Genomic DNA, 15,466 nt, shown 5'->3' on the forward strand with positions numbered 1-15,466 from the left:
ATTCGCCTAGATTACGAGTCTTGCGTTAGCCTTAAAAAGCAGCGTTGAGGGGTCCCAACGCTACTTTTTAACGCCTGCTGGTATTACGAGTCTGTCAGGTACAAGTGTACCGTTCACTTTTTTTCCGCAATTTTAACATACCGCAAATTCCCTTACGTCAATTGCGTATCCTATCTTTTCAATGGGATTTTCCTAACGCCGGTATTACGATTGTTGGAAAAAGTGAGCGGTACAGCCTCTCCTGTCAAAACTCCTACCGCATTTTAAAGTCAGTAGTTAAGAGTTTTATGGGCTAACGCCGTAACATAAAACTCTTAACTAAAGTGCTAAAAAGTACACTAATACCCATAATCTACCTATTAACCCCTAAACCGAGGCCCCCCCACATTGCACTTCAATAAAAATTTTAACCCCTAATCTGCCGACCAGACATCGCCGCCACTTAAATAAATATGTTAACCCATAAATCGCCACAATCCCGCCTCGCAAACACTAGTTACATTTTATTAACCCCTAATCTGCCATCCCTAACATCGCCGACACCTACCTACATTTATTAACCCCTAATCTGCCGCCCCCAACGTCGCCAACACTATATTCAATGTATTAACCCCTAAACCTTAGTCTAACCCTAAACCTAACCCCCCCTAACTTAACCCCTTAATGACAACTGACGTACCAGGTACGTCATGCATTAACAACCAGTTAATGACAATAGACGTACCTGGTACGTCAGTTGTCTAAGAGAGTGCTGGAAGCGATCGCAATCGCTTCCAGCAGCTCTCAGGGTATTGCAGTGATGCCTCCATATGGAGGCATCCTGCAATACCTTTTCAGAAGACTCCGATGCAGAGAGAGCCACTCTGTGGCCCTCTCTGCACCGGTAGCGATGGTGCCGGTTCGTTGGTGGGTGGGAGCATATCAGGGAGGCGGGAGGGCGGCCCATCGCTACCCGGCATCCGGTTCCTGTAAGTGCTATGTGCACGCCGGGTGCCGGGAGTGTGCGGGGGCGCGCGTGCGCGCGCGGGGGGGCGCGCAGGGGCGCTCGTGCGCGCGCGATTAGCTGGCCACTGACACCAATGAGAAGGGAAGAGGGGGGAAAAAAGAATTAAAAATAAATAAATATATAAGGATCTGGGAGGGGGAGGGGGTTGGGGTATTGTGGGGGGCTGCTACACTACAGAAAACATTAAAAATTGCAAAAAATTGCAAAAAAAAAACACTTGTTTTTGGGGCAAATTGGGTACTGGCAGACAGCTGCCAGTACCCAAGATGGCGGCAATTAGGTAGGGGAGAGGGTTAGAGAGCTGGGGGGGGGATCATGGAGGTTGGGGCTAAGGCAGGGGTCCATCACAGCTAAAACATTTTATTTTTTTTTATTAAAAAAAAGAAAAACTCCTTTTATTTAGTACTGGCAGACTTTCTGCCAGTACTTAAGATGGCGGGGACAATTGTGGGGTGGGGGAGGGAAGAGAACTGTTTGGGAGGGATCAGGGGGTGGGATGTGTCAGGTGGGAGGCTGATCTCTACCCTAAAGCTAAAATTAACCCTGCAAGCTCCCTACAACCTACCTAATTAACCCCTTCACTGCTGGGAATAATTTACGTGTGGTGCGCAGCAGCATTTAGTGGCCTTCTAATTACCAAAAAGCAATGCCAAAGCCATATAAGTCTGCTATTTCTGAACAAAGGGGATCCCAAAGAAGCATTTACAACCATTTGTGCCTTAATTGCAGAAGCTGTTTGTAAATAATTTCAGTGGGAAACCTAAAGTTTGTGACAAAATTTGTGAAAAAGTGAACTTTTTTTTTTATTTGATGACATTTGGCGGTGAAATGGTGGCATGAAATATACCAAAATGGGCCTAGATCAATACTTTGGGTTGTCTTCTAAAAAAAAATATATACATGTCAAGGGATATTCAGGTATTCCTGACAGATATCAGGGTTCCAATGTAACTAGCGCTAATTTTGAAAAAAAGTTGTTTGGAAATAGCAAAGTGCTACTTGTATTTATGGCCCTATAACTTGCAAAAAAAGTAAAGAACATGTAAACATTGGGTATTCCTAAACTCAGGACAAAATTTAGAAACTATTTAGCATAGGTGTTTTTTGGTGATTGTAGATGTGTAACAGATTTTGGGGGTCAAAGTTAGAAAAAGTGTGTTTTTTTTAATTTTTTCCTCATATTTTATATTTTTTTTATAGGAAATTATAAGATATGATGAAAATAATGGTATCCTTAGAAAGTCCATTTAATGGCGAGAAAAACGGTATATAATATGTGAGGGTACAGTAAATGAGTAAGAGGGAAATTACAGCTAAACACAAGCACCGCAGAAATGTAAAAATAGCCATTGTCATTAAGGGTAAGAAAATTGAAAAATGGTCCGGTCATTAAGGGGTTAAATATTATTTAAATAAAACGAAATAAAATTACTACAATTAAAGAAATTATTCCTATTTAAAACTAAATACTTACCTATAAAATAAACCCTAAGCTAGCTACAATATAACTAATAGTTACATTTGTATCTATCTTAGGGTTTATTTTTATTTTACAGGCAACCTTGTATTTATTTTAACTAGGTAGAATAGTTATTAAATAGTTATTAACTATTTAATAACTACCTAGTTAAAATAAGTACAAATTTACCTGTAATATATATATATATAATTACAATTTTTTTAAACTAATTACACCTAATCTAATACCCCTAATAAAATAAAAAAGCCCCCCAAAATAATAAAAATCCCTACCCTATACTAAATTACAAATAGCCCTTAAAAGGGCTTTTTGCGGGGCATTGCCCCAAAGTAATCAGCTCTTTTACCTGTAAAGAAAAATACAATACCCCCCCAACATTAAAACCCACCACCCACACAACCAACCCTACTCTAAAACCCACCCAATCCCTCCTTAATAAAACCTAACACTACCCCCTTGAAGATCACCTTACCTTGAGACATCTTCACCCAACCGGGCACAAGTGGACCTCCAGACGGTCCGAAGTCTTCATCCTATCTGGGCAGAAGAGGACCTCCAGATGGGCAGAAGTCTTCATCCAGACGGCATCTTCTATCTTCATTCATCCGGAGTGGAGCGGGTCCATCTTGAAGACATCCGACGTGGAGCATTCTCTTCGTTCGAAGGCGACTGAAACAATGACGGGTCCTTTAAATGATGTCATTCAAGATGGCGTCCCTTCAATTCCGATTGGCTGATAGAATTCTATCAGCCAATCGGAATTAAGGTAGAAAAAATCCTATTGGCTGATGCAATCAGCCAATAGGATTGAAGTTCAATCCTATTGGCTGATAAGAACAGCCAATAGGATTGAGCTTGCATACTATTGGCTGATTGGAAAAGCCAATAGAATGCAAGCTCAATCCTATTGGCTGATCGGATCAGCCAATAGGATTTTTTCTACCTTAATTCCGATTGGCTGATAGAATTCTATCAGCCAATCGGAATTGAAGGGACGCCATCTTGGATGACGTCATTTAATGGACCCGTCATTGTTCCAGTTGTCGTTGAACGAAGAGGATGCTCCGCGTCGGATGTCTTCAAGATGGACCCGCTCCACTCCGGATGGATGAAGATAGAAGATGCCGCCTGGATGAAGACTTCTGCAAGTCTGGAGGTCCTCTTCTGCCCGGATAGGATGAAGACTTCGGACCGTCTGGAGGACCACTTGTGCCCGGTTGGGTGAAGACATCTCAAGGTAGGGTGATCTTCAAGGGGGTAGTGTTAGGTTTTATTAAGGGGGGATTGGGTGGGTTTTAGAGTAGGGTTGGGTGTGTGGGTGGTGGGTTTTAATGTTGGGGGGTATTGTATCTTTCTTTACAGGTAAAAGAGCTGATTACTTTGGGGCAATGCCCCGCAAAAAGCCCTTTTAAGGGCTATTTGTAATTTAGTATAGGGTAGGGATTTTTATTATTTTGGGTGGCTTTTTTATTTTATTAGGGGGATTAGATTAGGTGTAATTAGTTTTAAAAAATTGAAATTATTTTATTATTTTCTGTAGTTTAGTGTTTTTTTTTTTTGTAATTAGTTTATTTAATGTAATTGTATTTAATTGTAGTTAGTTTAGGTAATTAATTTAATTATAGTGTAGTGTTAGGTGTAATTGTAACTTAGGTTAGGGTTTATTTTACATGTAAATTTGTACTTATTTTAGCTAGGTAGTTATTAAATAGTTAATAACTATTTAATAACTATTCTACCTAGTTAAAATAAATACAAAGTTGCCTGTAAAATAAAAATAAACCCTAAGCTAGCTACAATGTAACTATTAGTTATATTGTAGCTATCTTAGGGTTTATTTTATAGGTAAGTATTTAGTTTTAAATTGGAATAATTTATTTAATTGTAGTAATTTTATTTAGATTATTTAAAATTATATTTAAATTAGGGGTGGTGTTAGGGTTAGGGTTAGACTTAGGTTTAGGGGTTATTAACTTTATTATAGTGTCAGCGACGTTGGGGACGGTAGATTAGGGGTTAATAAATAAAATGTAGGGTTCGGCGATGTTGGGGACAGCAGATTAGGGGTTAATAGATATAATGTAGGTGGCGGCGATGTTAGGGGTAGCAGCTTAGGGGTTCATAGGTATAATGTAGGTGGCGACGATGTCAGGGGCGGCAGATTAGGGGTTAATAAGTGTAAGATTAGGGGTGTTTATACTCAGGCTTCATGTTAGGGTGTAAAGGTGTAGACATAAAATGTATTTCCCCTTAGGAATCAATGGGGCTGCGTTAGGAGCTGAACGCTGCTTTTTTGCAAGTGTTAGGTTTTTTTTCAGCCAGCTCAGCCCCATTGTTTCCTATGGGGAAATCGTGCACGAGCACGTTTAGCCAGCTTACCGCTACAGTAAGCAGTGCTAGTATTGAGGTGAGATGTGGAGCTAAATTTTGTTCAACGCTCACTTTTCTGAGGCTAACGCCGGCTTGCAGAAAACTCGTAATACCAGCTTTGTTTTAAGTGAGCGGTAAGAAAAAAAGGAACGTTAGGACCGCACACCATTACCGACAAAAACTCGTAATCTAGCCGATTATTTCTTAATTATTTCAAATTAAAATTTTAAGACACTTAGCGTCACTTCGCATATCCAAAACACCAACATTTAGGATTTTATATTTATATTGCTCAAAAAAATTAATAATTGAAAATAAGAACATAAGGTCATTATTACAAGAATGATCACTAAAAGGTTATACGAACCTGAAATCCCTTATTTGAATAGTGGGACCTCACTTCTTCAAGGATCACTTATTTGGAAAATAAAGATGGGTGCTTCCAAAGAAGGTGTCTTAGGTTTGAATATGCACTGTGGGGCAATGGTTCTGTTGGGTGTTCCCTGTTTGCACAAGGGCATGTAATTTGCCTTGTTGTAATGCTAATTTTGGGGTGCTAGAGGCGTCTTTAAAGTCCAGATAACCATAAAAGTCCTCTAGTAGTGTCAGGCCAAGAGGCATTCTTCTAGTCTTGCCTTAGCCCATGTTAAGAAGGGTGTGGGTGATATCTCTATTGGAACCCTGAGGTGCATTAATAGTGCTGTGTCCAAAGGAGTTAGTGTGCGTAGGATAGGGCGTAGCTCTATTCAAGATTCAATGTGCTCTAATGGTGGTGTAGGACTCAGGCATAGAGCAGGCAGTGAAGTATATACAGAAAACAGCACTATTTGTGACCTAAATGTCAGAAATGACTTTGCGGCAAAACGGGCACCAAAATATGTATACAAAGTTATAAAAGGAGAATACTGTCTGATGCTTGGTTATTCGTTGATGATGTTTCTGGTATTATTTTAATAGTAGGACCTCACTTCTTGAAGGATCACTTATTTGAAAAATAAAGATGGGTGTTGTGGGATGTGATTTTTCTTGTTGTAATGGTAATTTTGGGGTTCTAGAGGTGTCTTTAAATTCCAGAGAACCATAAAAGTCACCTGATAGTGTTAGGCCCAGAGGTGTTCTTCTACTCTTGCCTTAGCCCATGTTAAGAAGAATGTGGGTAATATCCCTAATTGAACCATGATGTGCATCCAAAGAAGTTAGTGTGCATAGTACAAGGTGTAGCTCTTCTCAGGACTCAATGTCCACTAATGGAGGTGTGAGGCTCAGGCATAGAGCAGGCAGTGAAGTCTATATAGAAGATAGCACTATTTGTGACCTGAATGTCAGAAATGACCTTGCGGCAAAATGTGCACCAAAATAGATACATAAATTTATGAAAGCCCCCTGAGTATACTATCTGGTGCTTCTTTATTCATTGTTGTTATTTCTATCATTCTTCTTCCTGACCTCCTTTTTATGATGGGACCCTGGCTTGTTTTTGGCCTTTTCCTCTTGCCTAATCCCATGCTGAGTTACTTCTTCATAACTGCAGTGACTACATAGCTGGTGACCCTTGGATCTGTGCTTTGGAGTATTCTTCTGATTCCTCCCTGTACTTCATGACCTTTCTATGGTTTCATTTACTGGTTCCTGACATTAGCCTGAAACGTAAATCCTCTCCTATCTACTCCTCTGATATTGACACCTGATTTTTGATTGCATATTTTGCTAGAGACCGCATCTTGCCCCAGACTACTGCTTTCAGTCAAAAAACAAAAGCAATCCCCTATACCTTTACAAGTTGACAGATGATTACAGTTTCTATGGCAGTCACCCACTACTTAAAAAGCCATAAATGGGCATAATTAGCCCCTTTCTTGTTCCTTGTTACAATATCAGACACTCACAATGTTACATAATGGGGAGTGAAACCATTAGCCAGTGATGGAGTAGTAGATTGCACTCTCCTTTATTCACTTCAGTGTAAGGCAGGGGTGTCCAAACTTTGCTCTCCAGAGGTTTTGGAACTACATTTCCGATGATGCTCAGCCAGCATTTTATCTAGCTGAGCATCATGGGAAATGTAGTTCCAAAACCTCTGGAGAGCAAAGTTTGGACACCCCTGGTGTAAGGAGTCCTCATGATCAAATCTGAAAAGGGAAAACCCAGTAGGATGGTACTTTGTTGCCCCCTGCACTGTGAGTTTAGTGTAAAATATAATTTACCATGAATTTCCTTTAAACATCATTGATAGATGTTAGACTACTTGGTGGAACAAATATGTTTTTACAATTTATATTAATAAAATAAGATCAATTTGATGGATGCACAATAGAATATAAAGAATATGAATCGCTATTATGTTTAAAATGAATCTAACATTGTTTATGATCATTCTAAATAAACTAATATTAAGTATACAAAAGAAAGATAACTATAAATTAAACTTGTAAAAAGTAAACGTAAAGGAACACTAAACCCAAATGTTTTCTTTCATGATTCTGACAGAGCATGCAATTTTAAGCAACTTTCTAATTTACTCCTATTATCAATCTTTTTTCATTCTCTTGGTATCTTTATTTGAAAAGCAGGAATGAAAGCTTAGGAGCCCTCCCATTTTAGGTTCAGCATCTGGATACTGCTTGGTGGCTAAATGTTGCTACCAATTAGCAAGCGCTATCAATGGTGCTGAACCAAAAATGGGCCGGGTCCTAAGCTTTAATTCCTGCTTTTTCAAATAAAGATACTAAGAGAACAATTAAAAATTGATAATAGGAGTAAATTTGAAAGTTGCTTAAAATTGCATCCTCTGTTCTAATCATAAATGATTTAGTTTAGGTTTAGTATCCCTTTATCATATCATTCTGAGATAAATGTTTTGGATTATATTATGAGATATTAGTCAGTTTTCATTCAGTTTAACTTTATTTCCTGTGTACTTCAGACACTGAAAAGTTAAAGAATAATATAATATTTAAAAAATGTTTTTGCAAATTACTTAATTAAGTAATTATCTTGAATGAAGAAAGGCAATAGGTATAAACATAAGTTACTATTAACACTTACCTGGTGAAAAGACAATTAATTGCAGAAAAATCATTTTGTACCTAAAACAAACAAATGTTTATCATTATTTTTTATATATAGATATCTCAAGCAAATTATTTAATCTGATGTTTTATTTGTTATGTATTTGATTTTCATCATTAAATTACTGCATATAGGTTATGTATACAAAAAAGGCATATACAGAGTAAAACAACAGATACTTTTATCTCTTTGATCATATTGTCACAATATACTTGGAAATATTATTCTACAATACTGCAATAGCATTGTTACAACTCACTATCTAGTAGATTATGAGTTTTGCGTTACGGCTTTTAACGCTGAAAAAACGGCAATTTCAGGGTAATGGCAGTAACGCAGCTATTGCGAGTCGTGTCGGTATAGCTTTACTGCAAGCATTTTAGCCTGTAACGCAATGTACATTCTGCACTCAAAAAAAATGACGTTTTTGCGTGGGATTTTCATAGCGCCGGTATTACAGGTTGTGCTGCGAGGCTAAAAAGCTTACAGCCTATACCGACACGATCCACACAGCCATCTGAAAGCAGTAGTTTTGCACCACAAAAATGTTTCACAAAACTCATAACTAAAGTGTTAGAAAATACACTAACACCCATAAACTACCTATTAACCTCTAAACCGCTGCCCTCCCACATAACAAACACTATATTAAACCTTTTAACCCCTAATCAGCTACCCACCCACATCACAACTATTAAATACATTTATTTACCCCTAATCTGCCGCTCCCGACATTGTCAACACTAATAAAAATTATTAACCCCTATTCCACCGCTCCCCGACATCACCACCACTATAATAAAGTTATTAACCCCTATTCTGTCGCTCCCCGACATCGCTGCCACTATAATAGAGTTATTAACCCCTAAACCTCTAGCCTCCCACATCTCCGCAGCTGAATAAACCTATTAACCCCTAAACCTCCGGCCTCTCACATCTCTGCCACTAAATAAACCTATTAACCCCTAAACCTTCGGCCTCCCACATCTCTGCCACTAAATGAACCTATTATCCCCTAAACCGTCGGCCCCCCACAACGCAAAACAATAAATTAAACTATTAACCCCTAAACCTAACACCCCCTAACTTTAAATTAAAATTACAATATAACTATATTTAAATAAATAAAAACTAACCTGTGAAATAAAAATAAACCTAACATTAAACTGTAAATTAACATAACCTTACTATTCTAATAAAATAAAATATACTACCAATTAAAAAATCTAAATTACAAATTTTAAAAAAACTAACACTACAAGAAAAGTTAAGAAATTTAAAATTATAAAAAATAATAAACACTGAATTTACGGAAAATAAAAAACACTAAGCTTACAAAAAATAATAAACGAAATTATTAAAAATAAAAACAATTATACCTAATCTAATAGCCCTATAAAAATAAACCCCCCAAAAATAAAAACACCCCCTAGCCTACAATAAACTACCAATAGCCCTTAAAAGGGCCTTTTGCAGGGCATTGCCCTAAGTTAAACAGCTCTTTTACCTGTAAAAAAATACAAAGTCCCCCCAACAGTAAAACCCCCTCACCCAACCAGCCCCCCAAAATAAAAAAAACTAACGGGGAGGATGTTAGGTTTACACATAACTTTTTTTTCCCCATAGACATCAATAGGGATGCGTTACGGAGAATTTTCCTTCCGCCCTTAAGGTGTTTTTTTCTAACACTCTCTCCCCATTGATGTCTATGGGGGAAAGCGTGCACAAACTTTTGTGCGGTATGAAGCTTAACGCCACCATATCGCACGCACAAGGAGGCTTTTCAGTAACTCGTAATGGCAGCGCTATGGAGGGTGAAATAACGTAATTTTTTTGGTGTTAGTTTCGCAACCCTGTTTAGCGCAAAATTCGTAATCTAGGTTTTTGTTATTGCTTTTCCACCTGTTTCTGCAAATTTTTGCAAAGCTGTTCTCCTATTTTAACCCCATAAAGATTTTTTCTTTCATAATTCAGGAAGCGCATATGATTTTACACAACTTTCAAATGTACTTCCATTATCAAATTTGCTTTATTCTCTTGATATCCTTTGTTAAAGGAGTAGCAATGCGCTACTGGAAGCTAGATGAACACATATGGTGACCCAATGACAATTTTTTGTTTTGCAACAATCAATCCGCAGCTAACTTGCAGTAGGGCATTGCTACCCTGAGCCTACCTAGGTATGCTTTTAAACAAGAGAAGAAAGCAAATTAGATAATATAAATACATTTGAAATGTTTTGGTTGCCATCTTAAAGTAAAGGTATTGTCACAACCAGTTAAAGATGCAGTGTACATTTACAGATCAGTGAGGTTGGCAGCTTATGGACAGCCGTGTAATGTGCCTCAGGGTAATGTGTCTGACACAGAGCAAGAGCTTTATACTTTAGCATTGGCTGCATTGCTCTATATTATTACTGGTACCTTTAAAGGGACACTAAACCCCAAAAAATTATTTCATGATTCAAGTAGAGAATACAATTTTAAACAATATTCCAATTTACTTCTATTTTCTAATTTGCTTAATTCTTTAGATATGCTTTGTTGAAGAAATAGCAATGCATATGGATGAGCCAATCACACGAGGCATCTATGTGCAGCAACCAATCAGCAGCTACTGAGCCTATCTAGATATGCTTTTCAGCAATGTATATCAAGATAATGAAGCAAATTAGCTAATAGAAGTAAATTAGAAAGTTGTTTAAAATGGCATGCTCTTTTTAAATCATGAAAGAAAAAATATGGCTTTCATGTTCCTTTAAGCAATTAAAATAGGAGACCTGTTTTAAAAAAAGCTGCAAAGAAATAGTAACATGATGAGTAGCAACCTTTATTTTGTAGTTGTGCTCAGCAGTTGTATCCCCCTTTAAGGAGAAACAAATGATATAAAACATTTACACACCCAGTACACAAATATTCAGCATGTACCAGTCCTGTATGCCTTATCACAAACCAAATTCTCTATACTTAAAACATTTTCCACTTATTTAATTCCACAGCTAAAAGGACCTGATAAAACCCAAACAACACTTTGCACATTATTACAAGTTACCCCAAAAAGCTTGCTACTGTAACGTTGGTAAAACACACTGAAATTACTTACTGTCATTTTGGATGATGTAAATAAACAGTATCACCAAACATTACCTGTTCAGTCAATTAAACATAAAAAAACACTTTTACACTAATATAAAACACAGAAATAAATTACCTAACAAGCACATGTCCTCTATATTATAATGCCCTTATTTAAAGCCCTTTAGGAGACATATACATCTATGGTTTTGGAGCACAAAAGGTTAATCGCGCACATCATCTACACACTATTAAAATAGATCAATATACAGACCCTTCAAACTATAATTTAATTGCTACCCCCCCCCCCCCCCAAAAAAAAAAGAAATTCATCCCATTATATCCTTAATCTGGTGCATTGGATTATAAATTGCCAAATTAATAAAGAAGATAACAAATATGTATATGGCCCATATAAGTGATTCACAGCTTCAATAGGACTGTGCAAAAGACAAGAGATCATCCATTGAGACTTGAGGAAAGGAGATTTCACCTACAACAGTGTAAGGGGTTCTTGAAAGAAAGCAAACAATGAGGATATTGAGCTCTCTACCTATTGTGCTTGTTGTTGAGCTCTCTACCTATTGTGCTTGTTGTTGAGCTCTCTACCTATTGTGCTTGTTGTTGAGCTCTCTACCTATTGTGCTTGTTGTTGAGCTCTCTACCTATTGTGCTTGTTGTTGAGCTCTCTACCTATTGTGCTTGTTGTTGAACTCTCTACCTATTGTGCTTGTTGTTGAGCTCTCTACCTATTGTGCTTGTTGTTGAGCTCTCTACCTATTGTGCAAATTCAAAGCTAGATTATGAGTTTTGCGTTATGAGTGAAAACGCAGCATTATGTCTCTTTTTCCACTACCGCTGGTATTACAGGTGTTTTAGGTATAGCTGTACCGCACACCTTTATGGCCGTCACGCAACGTAACTACCGCACTTTTCAAAAAGTCCTTTTTCAACGGGACTTCCATAGCGCCGGTATTACGAGTTTGCCTGTCCGGCCAAAAAGTGAGCGGTACAGCCTATAACTACAAGATCTGTACCGCCACCTAAAAGTCAGTAGTAATGAGTTTTACGTTACAAAGCTGTACCATAAAACTCATAACTAAAGTGTTACAAAGTACACTAACACCCATAAACTACCTATTAACCCCTAAACCGAGGCCCTCCCGCATTGCAAACACTAAAATAAAATTATTAACCCCTAATCTGCAGCTCCGAACATCGCCGCAACAATAATAAACATATTAACCCCTAAACCACCGCACTCCCGCATCGCAAACACTAGTTAAATATTATTAACCATTAATCTGCTGCCCCAATGGCGTCGCCACCTACATACACTTATTAACCCCTAATTTGCTGTCCCTAACATCACTGCAACCTACATTACTGTTATTAACCCCTAATCTGCAGCCCCCAAAATCGCCGCCACCTAACTACACTTATTAAACCCTAACCTGCTGCCCCCAATGTTGCCACCACTATACTAAAGTTATTAACCCCTAAACCTAACCCTAAGTCTAACCCTAACGTAACCCTAACACCCACTAACTTTAACCTAATTAAAATAATTCCAAATAAAAATTACAATTTACCTGTAAAATAAAACCTAAGCTGTCTCACAGTTAAACCTAACATTACACTAAAATTAAATAAATTACATTAATGAAATACAATTAACTAAATTACAACCCCCCCCACTAAGTTACACAAAATAAAAAATAAATTATCAAATATTTTAACTAATTACACCTAATCTAATAGCCCTATCCAAATAAAAAAGCCCCCCCAAAATAATAAAACCCCTAGCCTACACTAAACTGCCAATAGCCCTTAAAAGAAATCAGCTCTTTTACCTGTATAAAAAAATACAAACAACCCCCCAACAGTAAAACCCACCATCCACACAACCAACCCCCCAATTAAAATCCTATATACATAAACCTAAGCCCCCCATTGCCCTGAAAAGGATGGATGGGCATTGGCCTTAAAAGGGCATTTAGCTCTTTTACATTGCCCAAAACCCTAAGCTAAAAATAAAACACACACAATAAACCCTTAAAAAAACCTAACACTAACCCCCGAAGATCCACTTACAGTTTTTGAAGACCGGACATCCATCCTCATCCAGCCGGGAGAAGTCTTCATCCAAGCGGCAAGAAGTCATCATCCAGACAAAATTTTCTATCTTCATCCTTCCGGCGCGGAGCGGGTCCTTCTTCAAGACATCCGGCGCGGAGCATCCTCTTCATATGGTCCCAGCCGTACACTGAAGGTTCCCTTTAAGGGACGTCATCCAAGATAGCATCCCTTGAATTCCGATTAGCTGATAGCATTCTATCAGTCAATCAGAATTAAAGGGAAAAAAATCCTATGGGCTGATGCAATCAGCCAATAGGATTGAGCTTTAATCCTATTGGCTGATCCAATCAGCCAATAGGATTGAGCTTGCATTCTATTGGCTGATTGGAACAGCCAATAGAATGTGAGCTCAATCCCATTGGCTGATTGGGTCAGCCAATAGGATTGAAGCTCAATCCTATTGGCTGATTGCATCAGGCAATAGGATTTTTTACCCTTTAATTCCGATTGGCTGATAGAATTCTATCAGCCAATCAGAATTCAAGGGACGCCATCTTGGATGACGTCCCTTAAAGGGAACCTTCAGTGTACGGCTGGGACCATATGAAAAGGATGCTCCGTGCCGGATGTCTTGAAGATAGATCCGCTCAGCACCGGAAGGATGAAGATAGAAGATGCCATCTGGATGAAGACTTTTGCCCGCCTGGATGATGACTTCTTGCCGCTTGGATGAATACTTCTCCCGGCTTCGTTGAGGACTTCTTGCCGCTTGTATGAAGACTTCTCATGGCTGGATGAGGATGGATGTCCGGTCTTCAAAAACTGTAAGTGGATCTTCGGGGGTTAGTGTTAGGTTTTTTTAAGGGTTTATTGGGTGGGTTTTAATTTTAGCTTAGGGTTTTGGGCAATGTAAAATAGCTAAATGCCCTTTTAAGGGCAATGCCCATCCAAATGCCTTTTTCAGGGCAATGGGGATCTTAGGTTTATTTAGATAGGATTTTATTTTGGTGGTTGGTTGTGTGGATGGTGGGTTTTACTGTTGGGGGGTTGTTTGTATTTTTTTTACAGGTAAAAGAGCTGATTTCTTTGGGGCAATGCCCCGCAAAAGGCCCTTTTAAGGGCTATTGGCAGTTTAGTGTAGGCTATGGGTTTTTATTTTGGGAGGCTTTTTTATTTTGATAGGGCTATTAGATTAGGAGTAATTAATTTCTATTTTTGATAATTTCTTTTTTTATTTTGTGTAATTTAGTGTTTATTATTTTTAGTAATTTAGATAAATGTATTTTTTTAATTTAATTTATTTAATTTTATTGTAATGTTAGGTGTTAGTGTGAGGCAGGTTAGGTTTTATTTTACAGGTAAATTTGAATTTATTTTAACTAGGTAGCTAGTAAATAGCTAGTAAATAGTTAATGTAACTATTAGTTATATTGTAGCTAGCTTAGGGTTTATTTTACAGGTAACTATTTATTTTTAAATAGGAATTATTAAGTTATTAATAGTAGATTTTATTTAGAATTATTTTAATTATATTAAAGTTAGGGGTGTTAGGGTTAGTTTTACGTTAGGGTTAGGGTTAGACTTAGGGTTAGGGTTATGTTTAGTGGTTAATATATTTATTTAGTGTTAGTTATGTGGGAGGCCAGAGGTTTAGGGGTTAATAAAAGGTTTAGGGGTTAATAACTTTAGTATAGTGGCGGCAGATTAGGGGTTAATACATTTATGTAGGTCCCAGCGACATTAGGGGCGGCAGATTAGGGGTTAATAAGTGTAATGTAGGGGTCGGCAATGTCAGGGGCGGCAGATTAGGGGTGTTTAGGCTCGGGTATATGTTAGGGTGTTAGGTTTAAACATACATTTTCTTTCCCCATAGACATCAATGGGGCTGCGTTACGGAGCTTTATGCTCCGTCATTGCAGGTGTTAGGCTTTTTTTTAGCCGGCTCTCCCCATTGATGTCTATGGGGAAATTGTGCAGGAGCATTTCAAAGTTGCTCAAAGCAACGCTGGTATTTGTGTGCGTTATGGAGCTCAACGCTGCCATATCGCCCGCAAACGCCGGGTTTTTGCAAACCTGTAATAGCAACGCTATTAAAGGTGAGCGGTGGAAATAAATTGCAAGTTATTAGCGAGCCACTCAACGCAAAACTCGTAATCTGGCTGTCAGTAAATCTAAGAAAAGCTGTTGACCCAAGGATAAGGATAAGTCTGATTGCTTGGTGTCAATTTGAGCCACAATTACAAATTAGTTCAATTAGTTGTTTTTTTTTGCCATTTATTGGATCAACAAAAGTAACAGGAATTTGTAAAAAGTTGAACTTGAGGTTGAACATGGTAACATTTTGTGAGGTCTACTAATGACACAGAACACAATTGTCATTGACCACTG

The 15,466-nt window shown here is 38.0% G+C and overlaps 1 protein-coding gene across 1 annotated transcript in view; it reads right to left on the reverse strand.

Annotated features, from left to right (window-relative positions):
- The window catches only part of LOC128662698 (laminin subunit beta-4-like), a 315,199-nt gene that overhangs the window by 268,867 nt on the left and 30,866 nt on the right, over positions 1-15,466 (reverse strand). The window contains exon 2 of the mRNA XM_053716585.1: positions 7,902-7,942. Coding sequence (XP_053572560.1) covers positions 7,902-7,942 — 41 coding nt within the window. The remainder of the gene's footprint in view (positions 1-7,901; positions 7,943-15,466) is intronic.

Source organism: Bombina bombina, chromosome 6, assembly GCF_027579735.1.
Source record: "Bombina bombina isolate aBomBom1 chromosome 6, aBomBom1.pri, whole genome shotgun sequence".
NCBI lineage: Eukaryota > Metazoa > Chordata > Amphibia > Anura > Bombinatoridae > Bombina > Bombina bombina.